Raw genomic sequence first — 21,035 nt, 5'->3', positions numbered from 1 at the left:
AAATGAAAAAAGTACAATCGAAAACGGAAAATTTGAAAAATCAAAAAATTACAAAAATTGAAGAACAAGAAGCCCAAGAATTGAAAAAATTCGAACATGGAAAAATCCAAAGCTCGAAAATCGAAAAGTCGAAAAATTTTAAAAAGTAAAAATTGAAAAAATCGAAAAATCTAAAAACGAAAAGTTGAGGTTTCGAAAAATTGTAATACTGAGATATGAAAAATCGAAAATTTGATCATTTAAAATCTCGAAAAATCTAACAATTAGAAAATGGAAAAATCGAAAATCGAGAAATCGATACATCGAAGAACCGAAAAATCGAGCATTCCAGAAATCGAATAACCGTGAAATCGAAAAGTCTAAAAACTGAAAATAATCGAGATCAAAATATCAAGAAGTCAAAAAATCGAAAAACTAACAAATAATAATATCGAAAAATCAAAATATTGAGGAATTAAAACGGTAAAATCGAAAAACTGAAAACTTGAAAAGTTTAAAAACTCAAAAATCGAGAAACTGAATAATTGAAAAAGCAAGAAATCGAAAAATTGAAACTTTGAAAAATCCAGAGCTCAAAAATCGAAAAGTCGAAAAATTAAAAAAGTATAAATAAATTGGAAAAATCGAACAATCGAAAAAACGAAAAAATAGAAAAGTCAAAAAGGAGAAAATTTAAAAAATGAAAAAATAGAAAAATCGAGAATTTCAGAAATTGCAAATTTGAAAAATCGAAATATTGGAAAATCGGTAAATCGAAAAACATTGAAACATCGAAAAGGGGAATTTTGAAAAAACAAAAAAAAAGAAAAATTGAGAAATTCAGAAATTGAAAACCCGAAATACTGAAAAATCGGAAAATCCAAGAATTGAAAAAATCCTAACACGGAAAAATCGAAATTTCTAAAATCGAAAAGCCGAAAAAATTTTAAAAAGTGAAAATTGAAAAAATCGAAAAACGAAAAATTGAAATTTCGAAAAATGGGAATACTGAAATATGGAAAATCGAAAATTTGATAATTTGAAATCTCGAAAAATCTAACAATTAGAAAATTGAAAAATCGAGAAACCGAGAAATCAAAAATTGAGAAATTGAGAAATTGAAGATCATCAAGAAATCGAAACATCGAAGAACCGAAAAATCGGGCATTCCAGAAACCGAAAAACCCTGAAAACGAGAAATCTAGAAATCCGGCAATCGAAAAATGGAAAGTCGACATACTGAGAACTCGAGAAATTGAAAAATCGAAAATTTGAAAAATAAAAAAATTGAAAAATCGGGGAATTCAGAATTTGAAAAATTGAAAAATCGAAATATTGAAAAATCCATTAAACGAAAAATTGAAAAATCGGAAAACTGTAACCGAAAAATTCAAAAACTGAAAAATTGTAGCATTGAAAAATCGGAACCCTGAAAAATGAAAAAATCCAAGAACCGAAAAATTGAGAAATTTAAAAACTGACAAATCGAAAAATCGGGAAATCCGGAAATCGAAAAACTGAATTTCGAAGTGTTTTTTTCTTAATAATTAATAGAAATGGCAGGTTTCTGAGGGAGTTTTTTTTTTACTAAAAAAATTATGGAAAAACTTGTTAAATTTTTTTTTTTAAATCTGGGGTTTCTGAGAATTTCTTTTTTTTTGACAAAATTAAAAACAATTTTAGGAACCCCAAACAGTGTCTTTTTGAAAAAAATATAAAACCGTCTCTTGTTAACATTATTTTTAAAAATCTTGGAAATCGCGGGTGCTTTGTTAAAAAAAAAAGAAAATATCTATAGTTTTCGAGGTGTTGGTGTTTTTTAATTGAAGAAATTTCAAGATTTCCAAGTTTTTTTTTTTTAAATATGAAGAATCTCAAATTTCCACGTGTTTTTTTTTTGAAGATTTAAAAAAGAATCTCGGATTTCACAGTTGACATTTTTTTAATGTCAGGTTAACATATTTTTCTTTAAAAAAGTTTTAAAAACCCTGGTGTTTTATTAGAAAATAAGAAAAAAATCTGACCTTTTTGGGTATTGTTTTCTTTTTTTAATTGAAGACAACTTCAAACTTTCGGGCGGTTTTTGAAAAAACCGAACATTTTTTTCTCAACAAAATCTCAGGTTTCCACCCGTTTTTTTTTGACATAAATAAATACAATCTCGAGTTTCCGGGTGTGGTTTTTTACTAAATAAATTTTGGGGAAACCCCGTTTTCTAGTGAAAAATCTCATGTTTTCCCTTCTTTTTGACAAAATTAAGAAATTTTGGGAACCCCAGGTAGTGTCTTTTTGAAAAAAATATAAATAATCTCTGGTTAACATTATTTTAACTTAAAATTTCTCGGGGATTGAGGGTGTTTTGTTAAAAAAAAAACTATAGTTTTCGGGTTGTTCTTTTTTAATTCAAGAAATTCTAAGATCTCCATTTTTTTTAAGAATTTCGGGTTTCCCATTTTTTTTTCTTGAAAAATTTAAAAAGAATTTCAGTTTCCAGTTTTCTTTAATTGAAATAAATCTTAAATTTCCACTTTTTGTACGAATTAAAAAAGTTTCGGGTTTCAGAGTGTTTTCTTTTGTTAATGTCAGGTTAAAATAAAGATGAGTATATAATGTTAAAGTAAATGTAAAGAAGCATGCTAAGCGTCTATTTAAAGTGAGTTTTTCCATCACAACATTTTGTGATGACGCCATCATTTTTGCAAGGACATGTGAAGTTTTTTTTTTGAGTCACCCTGTATAAAATTATCTGTCTAATAAAAGTTCGGACAGACGACAGACAGGCGGACGGAAACGGGCGACCTATTTTTCGTACCCTAGGGGTCATGAAACGTCGAGAAAGCATAAAAACAGTCGTCCCACGGACTCGATAACAATACTCCATTAGCTTACGCCCAGAAAACAAAAATATATATAAAATAAAAACTCCCCCGCAATAATTAACGCTGTTTCGGGGTCGTGCGAATCCGATTCCTGTTTGTTAAAAACATATTACACGAGTTCGGCAGTTTTTACTGGAGCAAAACGTGCCGGGGAAAAAGCGGAGCGGACAGCAACTGATTAACTGTTAGTGTTTCTAACTTACTTATAGAAGTCGACGGGCTCTGGGGAAGATTGTGTGAGCAAGGATAAAATTGGGCCAAAGTTGCTGTTTGAATTTCGCTGCAAAGTTCATTTCCACTCCAAGTTTAATGTATTATGAATTGTTTTCGGATTATTTGTTTAGGGCGGGAACCAGGAAGTGTTGTGGGTGATTGTGTTTGAATGAATGTCGAAATGACGGCGATGATAGGGGCGGCGGGCCGGGGACGGCGTGCGACGAGGGGCGGATTTGCGACGCTTGGCATGCACGGTGTACCGCGGCAGGTGTGTTTATTCTATTCGGAGCGGGGGTGTATGTTGGGTTGCCTGCTTTACATTCGGACGGTGAGGAAGTTCTGTCATCGTTAGGCACAGATGAGCCACTCGGAGACTAATGGCTCGTTATTCAAACGGAATTGGTGATCGATTTAACGATGGGAATTTACATATTATTCGAGGCGAGGCTGGGCGACGTCGCAAAAATTGCGATTTCTTAATCTGCATGTGATTATTGGTTGCTGGATGGTGAATATTGCTCAAATTTGGAAATGTTTGCAGATTTTTACGTTTTGACATCGTCACAGTTTGAAGTAAACATGGAATGGCTATTAATAATTGTGATTTTTTTGTCAAGTTGGCAACATATTTAAAATTTTATGATGGCATACCTGATTGTCAAAATGAAATTTACATTGTTGACATGTTAACACTGCTGCCAATAATTCAGAATTACCAACACAAACATTTCAGCAGTTCGTATTTTTATTTTCCAAACGTAGGCTAAATTTATATCAATCATATTTTAATAATTTGAGAAAATTGGCCTACAATTATCTAGACGGAACTTTCCTCGCCATTGAAGTACGATTAAACAAAATTCCAGTTTTTTTTCAAGTGAGTTTTTCATCATAAAATTTTGTGAAGACGTCATTTAGCAAGTATAAGAAAAAATGGCGAAAAGAAACTACGAAAAAATACCACAAAAAGCGCCAAGAAAACAACAAAAAAGACAGCAAAATATCAGCAAAAAAGCGAAAAAAGGATACAAAAAAACAAAAAAGTTACGAAATCCAAAAAAAATGCGAGCAAAAAATACAACAAAACGAAGAAAAAAAGGACCAAAACAAACGGGTAAAAAAAAGGCGGCTAAAAAAAATTATGACAAACCGTAAAATTTATAAGTCTAAAATTTGAAAAAATCGAATAATCGAAATGTTAAAAAGTCAAAAAATGAAGAAACTGACAAATCAAAATATCGAAAAATCAAAAAATCGACAAATCAAAATATGTATTGAAAAATCCTAAAACGGTAGAATTGAAAAATCGAAAAATGGAGTAATCGTGAAATCGAAAAGTCGAAAAATCGAAAAGTCTAAAAACTGAAGAATATCCAGAAATCAAAAAATCTAAAACTCAAGTAATCGTGAAATCAGAAACTCGAAAAATCGAAAAATCTAAAAACTGAAAAAATCGAAAAATCGAGAGAACAAAATATCAAAAAACCGAAAAATTGCAAAATCGACAAATCGGAAAATCTAAAATTCGAGTAATCGTCAAATCGAAAAGTCTAAAAATTGAAAAATATGAAAAATCGAAAGATCAAAATATAAAAAAAATCGAAAAATCAAGAAATTCACATATAGAAATATCGAAAAATTTAAAAAATCGAAAAATAGAAATATTGAGAAATCCTAAAACGGTAAAATCGAAAAATCAAAAATGTCCAAAAATCGAAAATTGAAAAGTTTAAAAACTCAAAAATCGAGAAATTGAATAATTGAAAAAGCAAGAAATCGAAAAATTGAAACATTTAAAAACGGAGAAATGGAAAAATCTAAATTAACCGAATAACCGTGAAATCGAAAAGTCTAAAAACTGAAAATAATCGAGATCAAAATATCAAAAAGTCGAAAAATTAAAAAATTGACAAATAGAAATATCGAAAAATCAAAATATTGAAAAATTAAAACGGTAAAATCGAAAAATCGAAAAGTTTAAAAACTCAAAAATCGAGAAATTGAATAATTGAAATCGAAAAATAAATCGAAAAATTGGAACATTGAAAAATCCCAAGCTAAAAAATCGAAAAGTCGAAAAACGAAAAAAGTGTAAACTAGAAAAATCGAACAACCGAAAAAACGAAAAAATTGAAATGTCGAAAAGGAGAGAATTTAAAAAATCAAAAAATAGAAACATCGGGAATTTCAGAAATTGCAAAGTTAAAAAATCGAAATATTGAAAAATCGAAAAGTCGGAAAATGAAAAAAGTACAAACTGGAAAAAGCAAACAATCGAAAAAACGAAAAAATCGAAAAAGAGAAATTTGAAAAAAAAAATTGAAAAATTGAGAAATTGCAAATTTGATAAATCGAAATATTGAAAAATCGGAAAATCAAAAAGCTGAATAATCCAGAAATTGAAAAATTGAAAAATCGAAAACAAGAAGTCGAAAAATGAAAAAAGTACAAATTGGAAAAATCGAACAATCGGAAAAGGGAAATTTGAAAAATCAAAAAAATTGAAAAATTGAGAAATCGGAAACCCAAGAATTGAAAAAATTCGAACATGGAAAAATCCAAAGCTCGAAACGAAGTCGAAAAATTTTCAAAAGTAAAATAAAAATTGAAAAAATCGAAAAATCTAAAAACGAAAAATTGAGGTTTCGAAAAATGGTAATACTGAGATATGGAAAATCCAAAATTTGATAATTTAAAATCTCGAAAAATCTGACAATTAGAAAATTGGAAAATCGAAAATCGAGGGACGGAGAAATCAAAAATTGAGAAATCGAGAAATTGAAAATCGAGAAATCGATACATCGAAGAACCGAAAAATCGAGCATTCCAGAAATCGAAAATATGAAAAAACGAAATACATATAGGAAATCGGAAAATCGAAAAACCGAATAACGAGTGATACAAAAACTGAATATGTAATCGAAACCTCAAAAATCGAACAATCTAAAAAATTAAAATGTAGAAAAGGGAAAAATTTGAAAAATCAAAAAATCGAGAATTTCAGAAATTGAAAATTTGAAAAATCGAAATATTGAGAAAACAGGAAATCGAAAAATTGAAAAATCGGAAAACTGAATAATCGAGATATCGAAAAATGGGAAAATCGAAAAGTCAGAAAATGAAAAAAGTACAAACTGGAAAAATCAAACAATCGCAAAAACGAAAAAAATTGAAAAATCTAAAAGGGCATTTTTGAAAAAACAAAAAAAAAATTGAGAAATTCAGAAATTGAAAAACCGAAATACTGAAAAATCGGAAAATCCAAGAATTGAAAAAATTTTAACACGGAAAAATCGAAAGCTCTAAAATCGAAAAATTTTAAAAAGTGCAAATTGAAAAAATCGAAAAACGAAAAATTGAGATTTCGAAAATTGAGAATACTGAAATATGGGAAATCAAAAATTTGATAATTTGAAATCTCGAAAAACCTAGCAATTATACAATGAAAAAATCGAAAATCGAAAGACCGAATATTCAAAAATTGAGAAATCGATACATCGAAGAACCGAAAAATCGAGCATTCCAGAAATCGAATAACCGTGAAATTGAAGATATGAAAAAACGAAATACATATTGGGAAATCGGAAAATCGAAAAACCGAATAACGAGTGATCGAAAAACTGAAAAATCGAAAAGTCAAAAATGAAAAAAAATACAAATTGGAAAAATCGAACAATCTAAAAAATTAAAACGTCGAAAAGGGAAAAATTTGAAAAACCAAAAAACAGAAAAATCGAGAATTTCAGAAATTGAAAATTTGAAAAACGGAGATATTGAGAAATCAGAAAATCGAAAAATTGGAAAATATCGGAAAACTGAATAATCGAGATATCGAAAAATGGGAAAATCGAAAACTCGAAAATCGAAAAGTCGGAAAATGAAACAAATACGAACTGAAAAAATCAAACAATCGCAAAAACTAAAAAATTGCAAAATCGAAAAGGGGATTTTTAAAAAAACAAAAAAAAAATGAAAAACTGAGAAATTCAGAAATTGAAAAACCGAAATACTGAAAAATCGGGAAATCCAAGAATTGAAAAATCCTAACACGGAAAATCGAAAGCTTTAAAATCGAAAAGTCAAAAAATTTTAAAAAGTCAAAATTGAAAAAATCGAAAAATCGAAGAAACTAAAAACGAAAAATTGGAATTTCGAAAAATGGGAATACTGAAATAGGGAAAATCGAAAATTTGATAATATGAAATCTCAAAAATTCTAACAATTAGAAAATTGAAAAATCGAAAATCGAGAAACCGAGAAATCAAAATTTGAGAAATCGAGAAATTGACGATCAAGAAATCGAAACATCGAAGAATCGGAAAATTGAGCATTCCAGAAATCGAAAAAACTGAAAAATCGAAAAACCCTGCAAACGAAAAATCCAGAAATCCGGAAATCGAAAATAGAAAATTTGAAAAATCAAAAAATTGAAAAATCGGGAAATTCATAATTTGAAAAATTGCAAAAACGAAATGTTGAAAAATCCATAAATCGAAAAATTGAACAATCGAAAAATTGAAGCATTGAAAAATCAAAAAGTTGAAATATGAAAAATAAAAAAATTTAAAAACGGGAATATTGGAAAATTGGGAAATCAAAAAACTGACAAATTGAAAAATCGGGAAATCCAGAAATCGAAAAACGGAAATGTCGACAAACTGAGAAATCGGTAAGTTGATACATCGATAGTTCGAAAATCAAAAAAATCAAAAAAACAAAAAGTGGAAAATTTTAAAAATCACAAAATAGAAAAATCTAGGAATTAAGAAAACGAAAAAATGAAAAATCAAAACTGTGAAAAATAGAGAGCTTGAAAATTGAAGTCGAAAAATGAAAAAAGTACAAATTGGAAAAATTGAGCAATCGAAAAAACGAGAAAAATTGAAAAATCGAAAAGAGGAAATTTGAACAATCAAAAAAATGGAAAAAATCAAAAATTCAAAAATCGAAATACTGAACAATCGGAAAATCCACTTAAAAAAATCCGAAAAATGGAAAAATCGAAACTTATAAATAAATTTTAAAAAGTAAAAATTAAAAATATCGAAAATTGAAATTTCGAAAAATCGAAATATGCAATACGAAATATAGAAAATCGAAAATTTGATAATTTGAAATCTCGAAAAATCTAACAATTAAAAAACTGAAAAATCGGACAATCGAAAAAACGAAAAAATTGAAACGTTGAAAAGGAGAAAATTTGAAAAATTAAAAAACTAGGAATTGAGAATTTCTTAAATTGAAAATTCGAAATAGTGAGAAATCGGAAAATCCAAAAATTGAAAAATCGAAAGCTCAAAAATCGAAAAGTCGAAAAACGAAAAAATATAAATTGAAAAAAATCGAACAATCAAAAAAAACGAAAAAACTGAAACATCGAAAAGGGAAAATTTTGAAAAATCAAAAAATAGAAAAATCGAGAATTTCAGAAATTGAAAATTTGAAAAATCGAAATATGTATTGAAAAATCAGAAAATCGAAAAATTGGAAATTCGAAAAACTGAATTTATTTATTTAATAACCGAGCAATCGAAAAATCGAAAAATGAAAAAAGAACAAATTGGAAAACTCGAACAATCGAAAAAACGAAAAAATTGGAGTATGAATAGTTGACAAATAAAAAAAACTGAAAAATTGGAAAATTGAGAAATCTAAAAACAGACAAATCGAAAAATTGGGAAATCCAGAAATCGAAAAATGGAAAAGTCGACAAACTGAGAAATCGGTAAATTGATAAATCGAAAGTTCGAAAATCAAAAAAATAAAGTGGAAAATTTAAAAAACCACAAAATAGAAAAATCTAGGAATTCAGACAGTGAAATCGAAACAGTGAAAAATCGAGAATTTCAGAAATTGAAAATTTGAAATATCGAGAAATCGGAAAAACAAAAAATTGAAAACTCAAAAAACCGAATAACGAGAAATCGAAAAATTGAAAAACCGAAAAATGAAAAAAGTACAAATTGGAAACATCGAAAAATCGAAAAAACAAAAAAATTGAAAAATCGAAAAGGGGAAATTTGAACAACTGAAAAATCGAAATACTGAAAAATGGAAAAATCCAAGAATTGAAAAAATCCGAACATGGAAAAATCGAAAGTTCGAAAATCGAAACGTTGATAAATTTTAAAAAGTAAAAATTGAAAAAATCGAAAAATCTAAAAACGAAAATTTCAAATTTCGAAAAATCGGAATACTGAAACATGGAAAATCGAAAATTTAATCATTTGAAATCTCGAAAAATCTAACAATTATAAAATGGAAAAATCGAAAATCGAGAAATCAAAAATTGAGAAATCGAGAAATTCAAAATCAAGAAATCGAAACATCGAAGAACCGAAAAATCGATCAGTGCAAAAATCGAAAAAACTGAAACATCGAAAACCCCCAAAATCGAAAAATATAAAATTTAACATACTGAGAAATCGAGAAATTAAAAAATCGAAAATTTAAAAAAACAAAAAATTGAAAAATCTGAAAATTCAGAATTTGAAAAATCGAAATATTGAAAAATCCATAAATCGAAAAAATGAAAAATCGGAAAACTGTATAACTGAAAAATCAAAAAATTGAAACATTGAAAAACCGGATGCTTGAAAATCGAAGTTGAAAATTGAAAAAACAAAAAATTTAAAAACGGAAAAATTAAAAAATCGAAAAATTAAGAAATCGAAAAACTGACAGACAAATCGAAAAATGTAAAAGTCAACAAACTGAGAAATTGGTAAATTGAAAAATCGAAAGTTCGAAAAACAAAAACTGGAAAATTTTAAAAACCAAAAATAGAAAAATCTAGAAATTCAGAAACCGAAAAATTGAAAAATCGAAAGTTCGAAAAGCGAACAGTCGAAAAATGAAAAATAGAAAAATTGAAAATTTGAAATGTCAAAAAATAGGAAAATCGAGGAAAAAAAATCGAAAAACTGAATAGTCGAGAAATCGAAAAATGAATAATCGTAAACCGAGAAATGCAGAAATAGTAATCGAAGGCTTAAATAAATAAAATAAACAAACAAATAAATAAATAACTTTATTAGTACGTAGTTACAAGATCTGTTTCGAACAAGTCGTATCATTGTACGCCTTTTTGACTAGATATTCTTTGATTTTTGTTGTAAAATTTAACATATTAAGCTCTTTAATAGACATCGGCAGTTTATTACATATGTAATTTTACACAAAAATAATTCACACTATTTTGATTTTTTTTTTTAATCTAACATTATTTAAACACTGCGCACTGTTGTTTCCATTGTCATGATTATCTATTTCGCTGTATCGTTTATAGTCTGCCGCATGAGATTTAACATAAATAACGCAATTGAGAATATAAAATAAATACTTGGTAATGTAAGAATGTTTAGTTTGATAAAGTACTTTTTACAGTCTTCCATGAATCGAAAATACCAAAAATAAAAACTAAGTCGTCCTTCAATTAAACAATAAAATAAATCATCCTTAACAACAGCGACTGCACACACATAATAATCCACGGAAATTATCCACAAGCTGGATATCCCGGAAAATTTTTACAAATTCCAAATCGCCGAAGTCACCGTCGCTCTCCTAAACTTTACCTCACTCCACCTACAACAACCAACCTCATTTCCACACCAATGAATCCAACGATGCACTTAAAAACTTCTCTATGGCGCCGTGTTTTTCTACGAATTCTTGTTGACTTACCGTTTGCACACAAGTAAGTTGCAAAAGGTTTTCTCTGGTAAAGATATAATACGGGTAAGTATAACACAAATACCTCCATCATGAGAACAAACAACAACTTTTCAAGTTTCTCGTGCACAAACACGCCTCGCTTTAAGAAACAGCAAAGCGGGAAAACGTTGATCAGAAACGCTTATGGAATAAATTTGCACCCAAGTGGTTGTTCAACGAGAAAAACTACGCCACAATTGGCCGGAGTGATTTGTCGCCAGGAAATGTGCGGCCCGTTTAAACTTAATCCCCCAATTTGAACCGTATTTACTCAACCATTTTAAGCGTAGATAACGCTTACAAACAAAGACACGCAAACAATCAATTGATGTTGTAGTAAATAGTGGCTCGATTGTAAGAAAGAACAAAAACTTATTATTATTATTATTATTATTATTATTATTAATGCATAGTGTCCACGGGTGGGGAACCCAATTACAGGACACAGAAACGTTGTACAAATATTTTAAGCATAACTTCAACTTGGCTCTGTTTGGTTTGCATCTTTTAATCTGACCTAAAGTGCAGTTAAATAGATCGACTTGATTCTCGATGTCCATATAATTAACCACCATTTGAACAAGTGGAGAATTTGCTCTACTCATAGTGCGTACAGTGGGCAAATAGAAAGAATTTTTACTACGTATGTTCCCTCTGTTGATCTTAAGTGATAAATTGCAAAGTATATCAGGACACTCTTGCAGTCCTTTGACAATTTTAAATAAAGTTATTACCGAGTGCTCTCTACGTCTATTTAGCAAAGATGGAATTTTGAATCTACCCAGAAGTAAATCCTGAGGATAACCTCTCAGGGGATAAACGCCATCGACTATGTAGGACACCGTCTTAAGAAAACGTCTTTGTATTCTTTCAAGGGAAGAAATGTGGATATTATATACAGGACTCCATATGACAGAGGCGTATTCAAGACAAGATCTACAGTAAGTGAAATAGAGTAATTTCAGTGTTTCAATATCACCAAACTCCCGACCATTCCGGATGACAAAGCCTAAGGATTTGAAAGCAGACTCAGTTATTGCCTGAATATGTTGACTGAATGAAAGTTTTGAGTCGAAGACTACCCCAAGATCGCGTATAACTTCAGGCCTAGTAAGAACGGTGTTATCAATGCTGTATCTGTAAATAATGGGTTTTTCTTTTTTGGTGAATGACATGGCATAGCATTTAGTTTTATTAATCATTAAATTGTTATTCAAACACCATCTGTAAACTCTGTCAAGACATTTTTGAAGCCGAAGAGAATCATGAAATGAATTGACTACAGTATAAATCTTCAAATCATCCGCAAAGAGAAGGGAATGCACATCTATGGCATCAACAATGTCATTAATATACATATTGAAAAGCAAGGGACCCAATACGGAGCCTTGTGGAACACCTGTCTCTTGTTTGAACAGTTCTGATTTAAATCCATTGATTTTAACAAATAAATATCGACTGTCTAAATAAGAATTTAACAATGAAATTAATGAGTCCGAAAACCCAAAACATTCCAACTTTTGCATTAGGAGGCGATGGTCAATTTTATCAAATGCCTTTGATAAATCAGTATAAATGACGTCCACTTGGCATTGGTTGTCTAATGAATCACTTAAAAATTGTGTTAAGGAAAGAAGATTTGTCATGGTGGAGCGTCCTTTGGTAAAACCATGCTGAGTTGAGGAAATCATTTGTGATATATGATGGGACAAAATATTATGTAATACTGTTTCAAACACCTTGGCAAAATTAGAAATAATAGATATGGGCCTATAATTTTCAACATTTGATTTTTCTCCTTTTTTGTAAACAGGGCAAATTCTAGAGTACTTCCATTTATTAGGAAAAGTACATGTCTTTAAAATAAGGTTGAATATAATAGTTAATGGTATCGTGAACACATTTGCACAATCTTTCACTACAAAAGCTGGTATTTGATCAGGTCCGTTAGTCATTTTGGGTTTTAAGTTCTTAATGGCGTTATATACATTCTCTTCACTGATGTGTTTTACGCTAAGAATATTTTTATTTAGACTTGTACACTTAAGATTAACAGGTGGATTTTTGTCAGTAAAAGATTGGGCAAAGTGATTAGCAAATGCGTCAACAATATCCTTGGGATTGGAGAGGTTTGAATCTTTGTACGTCATATTCTGTGGAAAAAGGTCTGATTTTTTTTTGGAGTTTATAAATGCCCAAAACCTCTTAAGGTCTAACTTAACACAGTAATTCATTCGTTGCAAATACAATTTATAGGCATCTTTTATTTTAGATTTCAACTGGGTTCTCAAAGTTTTAAATGTCAGATAGTCATCCGGAGATATAGTTTTACTATACTTTTTCCAAGCAGATTTCTTTTGCTTCACTATTTTGATAATAGAGCCATTGAACCAATTGGGATAATTACCTACATGAGTTACTTTCCTTGGAACATGCACTTGGAAAATCTCATCTAAGATTTGATAGAACTTAGAAACGAACTTAAAATTCGAGTAATCGTGAAATCGAAAAGTCTAAAAACTGAAAAAATCGAAAAATCGAGAGATCAAAATATCAAAAAGTCGAAAAAACGAGAAATTCACAAATAGATATATCGAAATATAAAAAAAAATGGAAAAATAGAAATACTGAGAAATCCTAAAACGGTAAAATCGAAAAAATGAAAAATGTCGAAAAATCGAAAAATTGAAAAGTTTAAAAACTCAAAAATCGAGAAACTGAATAATTGAAAAAGCAAGAAATCGAAAAACAGAATAACAAGAAATCGAAAAATTGAAACATTGAAAAATCCAAATCTCAAAAATCGAAAAATGAAAAAAGTATAAATTGAAAAAATCGAACAATCGAAAAAATTGAAAAATCGAAAAGAAGAAAATTTAAAATTGAGAATTTCAGACATTGCAAATTTAAAAAAATCGAAATATTGAAAAATCGGAAAATCGAAAAATGAAAAAAGTACAAACTGCAAAAAAGCGAACAATCGAAAAAACGAAAAAATCGAAAAAGAGAAATTTGAAAAATCAAAAAAATTGAAAAATTGAGAAATTCAGAAGTCGAAAAATGAAAAAAGTACAATCTAAAACAGGAAATTTGAAAAATCAAAAAAATTAAAAAATTGAAAAATCGGAAACCCAAGAATTGAAAAAATTAGAATATGGAAAAATCCAAAGCTCGAAAATCGAAAAGTCGGAAAATTTTAAAAACTAAAAATTGAAAAATGTAAAAATCTAAAAACGAAAAATTGAAGTTTCGAAAAATCGTAATACAGAGATATGGAAAACCAAAAATTTGATAATTTAAAATCTCGAAAAATCTAACAATTGAAAATGGAAAAATCAAAAATCGAGAGACCGAGAAATCGAATAACCGTGAAATCGAAAATATGAAAAAGCGAAATACATATTGGGAAATTGGAAAATCGAAAAACCGAATAACGAGTGATCGAAAAACTGAAAAAAATCCAGAATTTCAGAAACTGAGCAATCAGAAAATCAAAAAGTTGAAAAATCGGAAAACTCAATAATCGAGTAACCGAAAAATTGAAAATCGAAACAGTGAGAAAACGAAAGCTCGAAAATTGAAAAGTCGGAAAATTTTAAAAAGTAAAAAATGAAAAAACTCGAAAAATCTAAAAATGAAAAATTGAGATTTTAAAAAATCGGAATACTGAAATATGGAACATCGAAAATTTGATTATTTAAAATCTCGAAAAATCTAACAATTAGAAAATTGAAATATCGAAAATCAAGAAACCGAGAAAACGAAACAATTGGAAAATCAAAAAAGGGGAAATTTGAACAATAAAAAAAATTGAAAATTTAAGAAATTCAGAAATTGAAAAATCAAAATAATGAAAAATCGGAAAATCCAAGAATTGGAAAAATCGAAAGCTCGAAAATCGAAACGTTGATAAGTTTTAAAAAGTAAAAATTGAAAAAAACGAAAAATCTAAAACCCAAAAATATAAGTAAACTGGAAAAATCGAAAATCGAGAAATCAAAAATTGAGAAACCGAAGAATTGAAACATCGAAGAACCGAAAAATCGAGCATTCCAGAAATTGAAAAAACGGAAAAATCGAAAAACCTTGAAATCGAAAAATTGAGAAAACTGGAAATCGAAAAATGAGAAAATCGACATACTGAGAAATCGAAAAATTGAAATATCAAAAAATTTAAAAATCAGGAAATTCAGAATTTGAAAAATCGAAATATTAAAAAATCCATAAATTGAAAAACTGAAAAATCGGAAAAATGTACAATTGAAGCATTGAAAAATCGGAGGCTTGAAAATCGAAAAGTTGAAAAATGAGCAATAAAAAAATTTAAAAACGGAAAAATTGGAAAATCGAAAAATCTGGTAATCCAGAAATCGAAAAATCTGGAAATCCAGAAATCGAAAGTTCGAAAATCAAAAAAATCGAAAAATAAAGAGTGGAAAATTTTAAAAATCACACAATAGAAAAATCGAGAAACCCGAAAATCGAAAAATGGAAAAGTCGGCAAAGTCGGCAAACTGGGAAAACGAAATATTGAAAAATTCATAAATCCAAAAATTAAAAAATCGGAAAACTGTATAATCGAAAAATCGGCAGCTTGGAAATCGAAAAGTTGAAAAATGAAAAAAAAAATTTAAACACCAAAAAATTGGAAAACCGAAAAATTGAGAAATCGAAAAATTGAAAAATAAAAAAGTCGACAAACTGAGAAATCTGGAAATTGAAAAATCTAAAGTTCGAAAATCAAACAGTCGAAAAATGATAAACCGAAAAATGGAAATGTTGACAAACTGAAAAATTGACACTTCGAAAATCGAAAAGTGGAAAATTTGAAAAATCAAAAAATTGAAAAATCCAGAAGTTCAGAAATCGACAAATTAATAATCGAAAAATTTAAACATATAAAAATTGATAAACTGAAAAATCGGGAAATCGAAAAATTGAATGAGAAGGTCGACAAAATGAGAAATCGGGAAATTGAAAAATCGAAAATTCGAAAAACGATAAAACTAAAAACGGAAAATTTGAAAAATCAAACAATAGAAAAATCGGGAAACATTGAAATATCGAAGGGTTAAATAAATAAATAAAATAAATAAATAAATAACTTTATTACTAGTATGTACATAGTTACAAAATCTGTTTCATACAAGTCATATCATTCTTCTTTTGAATTTATCGCACTATCGGAAACCTGGCTTTCTGAAGATATATTGAATAGCGAATTATTTCCAGATAATTATTTAGTGTATAGAAAAGATAGAAATTTTGCTGCAACTAATGTCACAAAAGGAGGTGGAGTTCTTATTGCAGTTCTTAATACATTTGTTTGTTCCGAGATTGATTTATCGCATATCACGTCAACTTTACCAATAATAGACATACTTGGACTAAAAATTAAATCTTCATGTGGACTCTCTCTATATGTCTTCGTTGTCTATGTTCCTCCTTCAATTAACCTCAATGATTATGAGCTCTTTTTGAATTTATTCAGTACTGTTGAAGAATCTCATATGGATAATGTTGTTGTTCTTGGTGACTTTAACGTACCAGATTTTTCAGCCAATTTAGATAATAGAGCCACAATTTTGCTCAAAAATTTTGCGAATTTTCATAATTTTTCTCAGTACAATAATATCTATAACAAATTCAATCGCTTTTTAGATCTGCTATTCTCTAATCTTCATTGCTCTGTAAAACAGTCGGATCTTCCCCTTGTACCAGAAGATGACTACCATCCTGCATTAAATATTTCATTTCACTTTATAATAAAATCTTCTGGTCATTTTCTTATGAATCCAGATTCAAGCTGTTTTAATTTTCGTAAAGCTAACTTCAAATTATTATACGATTTACTTCTTTCTACTGACTGGTCTTTTTTGGAAAACGTAACTAACGTTAATACGGCATGTTTTGAATTTTATCAAGTTTTAAACAAAATCTTTGAGGTATCTGTCCCTAAGTTTAATTTCAAAAAGGAAGGTCATCGATACCCCCGTGGTTTGACTCAGAGGTTATCAAAATGCTACGTTTGAAAACGCTTTTTCATAATAAATTCAGACAATACAAAAGCCAGTATTTTTATGATGCTTTTAAATACCACAGATCTAAATGCAAGTCCTTGATTCAATCCAACTATCTCAGATACTTAAACGAAGTTCAGTCGTCACTCACGTCCAACCCTAAGAGGTTTTGGTCCTATGTTCAGACTAAAAAAGGAAAGTCCAGAATTCCAGCAATCATGAAATTTTCTGATCAAGAACTTCAGACACCACCTGAAATTGTTAATGCTTTTGCTTCTTTCTTTAAAAGCGTATACGTTATTTCTGACTCTTCTTACTCTTGTGTTTTAAACCAAAGTGATTTGAGCAACTCTATAATACAAATTGAGAACATAACAGAAGATGAAATACTTGAAGTGTTAAAACGATCCAAAGATTCTCTAATCGCAGGTGTAGATAACATTCCCAGCTTTATCGTAAAAGACTGTGCATCGATCTTTGTAAAACCTCTCCATTCTCTGTTTAATCTTATTATTAAGACTTCGTATTTTCCTGACATCTGGAAAGAAGCGACAGTTACTCCAGTATTTAAAAAAGGCGATCCGTCTATGATTGAAAATTACCGACCAATATGTGTTCTCTGCAACTTTTCAAAAATTTTTGAATCTGTTGTTTATAAACGTTTGTATTTTTCGGTTAAAAGTTTAATCTCGCCCTTCCAGCATGGTTTTGTGGAGAAAAGATCTACGGTTACGAATCTGTCTTGTTTTACTCAGTATGTTTCAGAGGCTATTGATCAAAATAACCAAGTAGATGTTATCTACACAGATTTTCGTAAAGCCTTTGATCAGATTGATCATTATGTACTACTTCGTAAACTAAATCATTTCGGATTTTCGGATTCTCTACTCCTGTTGCTTGAATCATACTTACTTAATAGAAAGCTTTCAGCTAAATACCGTAATTTTGTTTCCGAGGCATTTTGTCCTACGTCGGGTGTCCCGCAAGGGTCCAATCTTGGTCCCTTGCTTTTTTTACTATTCGTCAATGATGTCGTAAACTCTTTGACTTGTCAAAAGCTACTATACGCCGATGATCTCAAAGTTTTCTTATCTATTAGTACCCTTCGAGATTGTGAAATCTTGCAGCACAATTTGGATCAGTTAACTTCGTGGACCATAAAAAACCGGTTATTCTTAAACAAAGACAAGTGTTTTATTATTACTTATTCCAGAAAACTAACCAATATAGTTTATGAATACTCTATTGAAGAATTTAATTTGGTTAGACTGGATACGTATAAGGACTTAGGCGTTGTCTTTGACAGTAAATTCTTCTTCAAAAATCATATTGTGGAGTGTACGACTAGAGCGTATAATATGTTTGGGTTTATTTATAGAAACTGTTCTGAGTTCTCGAACGTTCAATCGTTGCTTACGTTGTATTACTCATTTATACGTTCTAGACTTGAGTATGCCGCTGTTATCTGGTTTCCTATATATTCTACTTACATTCAATTACTGGAGTCAGTTCAACGCAAGTTTCTCAAATTTGTAGTATTTTTAGTTGATGGGATTTACCCTCCTCGCGGATATAATCATGGCGTTTTACTAAGCAGATTTAACTGCAATTTACTTAGTACTAGACGGGTAATTTCAAGTGTAAAACTTCTCCACAGCTTAATTAGTAATATAACTGACTGTACTTATCTATTCAATAAAATTGTATTCTTAGTTCCTCGGTTAAATGCTCGAAGTTGCCGTACGTTCTATTATAGTACTAGCAGAACAAATGTTATGACTAGATCACCACTTGTTATAATGTGTAGTAATTTTAACTTAATTAGTGATTTATGTGACATTAATAATGATCCTTTTAGTTACATATCTAACGCTTTAATTTCTTATTTAGAGAATTAGGGAGTATTGTTTGATTTATATTCTGACCTTTTATTATAAATTCAGCATTGTATTTTCTTTTTTTTTCCTTATTCTTAGTGCTACAGTTTGTACCATTATGCCTACATTGTTTTTCTGTTTTTGTTTCCTGTAATTGGGTGCTTACCCGTTGGAAATAAACATTATTATTATTATTATTATTATTATTACCTCTGGCTATGAGCAACTCCATCAACTCAGTCTGTTTATACCTTTATCAATAAGAAAATTGTCTATGTTATAATACGCCTTTTTCACTAGATATTTTTTGATTTTTGTTTTAAAATTTGGCATATTACGCTCTTTAATAGACATCGGCAATTATTAAATAATTTTAGACAAAAATAATTCACACTTTTTACAGTCTTCCATGAATTTAGCTCGAAAAATCGAAAAATCGAAAAATAAAAAAAATAAAACTTGAAAAATCAAACAATCAAAAAAACGAAAAATTGAGAATTCCAAAAATCTAAACATCGAAAAATGGAAAATTGAGAAAATCTCGGGAAAATTGAATGAGTCGTCCTTGAATTAATCAATAAAATAAATCATCCTTAACAACAGCGACTACACACACATAATAATCCACGGAAATTATCCACAGCTGGATATTCCGGAAAATTTTTACAGATTTCAAATATCCAAAGTCACCGTCGCTCTCTTAAACTTTACCTCACTCCACCTACAACAAGCAAACCTCATTTCCACACCAATGAATCCAACGATGCACTTAAAAACTTCTCTATGGCGCCGTGTTTTTCTACGAATTCTTGTTGACTTACCGTTTGCACACAAGTAAGTTGCAAAAGGTTTTCTCTGGTAAAGATATAATACGGGTAAGTATAACACAAATACCTCCATCATGAGAACAAACAACAACTTTTCAAGTTTCTCGTGCACAAACACGCCTCGCTTTAAGAAACAGCAAAGCGGGAAAACGTTGATCAGAAACGCTTATGGAATAAATTTCCACCAAGTGGTTGTTCAACGAGAAAAACTACGCCACAATTGGCCGGAGTGATTTGTCGCCAGGAAATGTGCGTCCCGTTTAAACTTAATCCCCCAATTTGAACCGTATTTACTCAACCATTTTAAGCGTAGATAACGCTTACAAACAAAGACACGCAAACAATCAATTGATGTTGTAGTAAATAGTGGCTCGATTGTAAGAAAGAACAAAAACTTAATGATGTTGATCGATGATCCGTGTTTACTGCCACTCCAGCCGTTAAATTCCATTTACCTACAATCCATCGTCACCTCCTTTAATAATTAATTAATCTCCGACAAACACCATAAAGCATCGTCGTCTACAAACACAGATACTTTTCTATAAATAGCTCGAAAATGCTCAAGTCGTATGTGTATCAATCCGTGCAATAGCAAACCGCAATTCCTCGTTTTTGCAAACAATTCACAACCATGAAAGCCGTCTTCCTGTTCGCCTTGCTTCTAACAAACTGCAAAAGTGATCCACTGAGCAAAATTCCCTGCATTTGTACGCGAATATACGCTCCAGTGTGTGCCTCGAATGGAATATCTTACGGAAATAAATGCGAATTTCTTTGTCATCTCAAGTCAAGGCCGCGTGAAGAGCAGAAATCATTATCCATTGTGAAGTTCGGGGCCTGCGAGGAGCCGCCAGCCATACAAGAACTCCCGGAAACGGACAATGGGGAAGAGGACTACGTGGACATGGACGGAGCGGACGCACCGGAGCCGGGAAATATTAGCGGATAATTTATCAAGAGGACAGTAGGGGAGATGGGGCGACGTGGAAAATCTGGACCCAAAATCACAACTTTTGACACAACTAGACACAATTTATTGGTTCAAAGTTTAACATTAGGCAACAATAGTTTTAGTTAATTATATACTTAGTGATGTACTTTCGTCCGTCAATCTCACTGGTCCCACTTTCCCCTACTTATAGTAAAACTGTTGTAACATAATTTATACAAGTTGTAAAATACACTGAAGTGAATAATAATCAATTTTAATTTCCTTGAACTTACCTTTTCAATGGTACCCCCTTAAATGCGCCACATTTATACCACTGGATTTTGTCCTCGGGGACATGTCGCAGTCTCCTGTGTTTTATCAAAGGGGGCCACTGGATTTGATCTTCGGGTGACTATTTTACAGTGATCTGTTTTTTCAGTTCAAAGTTTAGCTTGTATTTAACCTTACCTAACCAAACCATTTTTAACTTGTCTTCCAGTTCAAACTTCCACCGTTTTCGTGCTTTTTTCGCAAACATTGCTGCTACAAAAAGTGAGGTTAGGTTCGAGTTTTCCAAAATTAATATC

The 21,035-nt window shown here is 30.1% G+C and overlaps 2 protein-coding genes across 14 annotated transcripts in view; both read right to left on the bottom strand.

The window, feature by feature from the left end:
- The window catches only part of LOC135131627 (uncharacterized), a 326,128-nt gene that overhangs the window by 304,927 nt on the left and 166 nt on the right, over positions 1-21,035 (bottom strand). For 2 of the 13 annotated variants that reach the window (XM_064059445.1, XM_064059441.1), the window contains exons 2-3: positions 20,917-20,991; positions 20,742-20,860 (exon numbers count right to left, since the gene is read on the bottom strand). The gene's annotated coding sequence lies outside the window, so the exon portion shown is untranslated. Of the gene's footprint in view, positions 1-20,528; positions 20,701-20,741; position 21,035 lie in introns of those variants that run through there. The other 11 variants (XM_064059444.1, XR_010280926.1, XR_010280928.1 and 8 more) reach the window with 11 other exon arrangements.
- LOC135131821 (uncharacterized) lies at positions 11,355-11,965 on the bottom strand. Its single transcript, XM_064059671.1, has 3 exons — positions 11,873-11,965; positions 11,525-11,830; positions 11,355-11,387 (listed from the first exon to the last, which is right to left on the bottom strand). The coding sequence occupies exons 1-3, from the start codon at positions 11,963-11,965 to the stop codon at positions 11,355-11,357; spliced, it is 432 nt and encodes a 143-aa protein (XP_063915741.1).

This window comes from Zophobas morio, unplaced genomic scaffold (assembly GCF_036711695.1).
Source record: "Zophobas morio isolate AGI-343-1 ecotype UQ-CSIRO unplaced genomic scaffold, CSIRO_AGI_Zmor_V1 ptg000021l, whole genome shotgun sequence".
Taxonomy (NCBI): Eukaryota; Metazoa; Arthropoda; class Insecta; order Coleoptera; family Tenebrionidae; genus Zophobas; species Zophobas morio.
The sequence above is the reverse complement of the archived record's forward strand: the minus strand, read 5'-3'. Positions and strand labels throughout refer to the sequence as shown.

What these genes read in the sequence shown, in the direction of transcription:
- LOC135131821 (XM_064059671.1), bottom strand. Translation starts at nt 11,965, where the DNA reads ATGTCATTCACCAAAAAAGAAAAACCCATTATTTACAGATACAGCATT. An exon ending in AAGTTATACGCGATCTTGGG is followed by an intron (nt 11,831 to 11,872) that starts GTAGTCTTCGAC and finishes CAACATATTCAG; the next exon opens with GCAATAACTGAGTCTGCTTT. An exon ending in ATAGACGTAGAGAGCACTCG is followed by an intron (nt 11,388 to 11,524) that starts GTAATAACTTTA and finishes CACTATGAGTAG; the next exon opens with AGCAAATTCTCCACTTGTTC.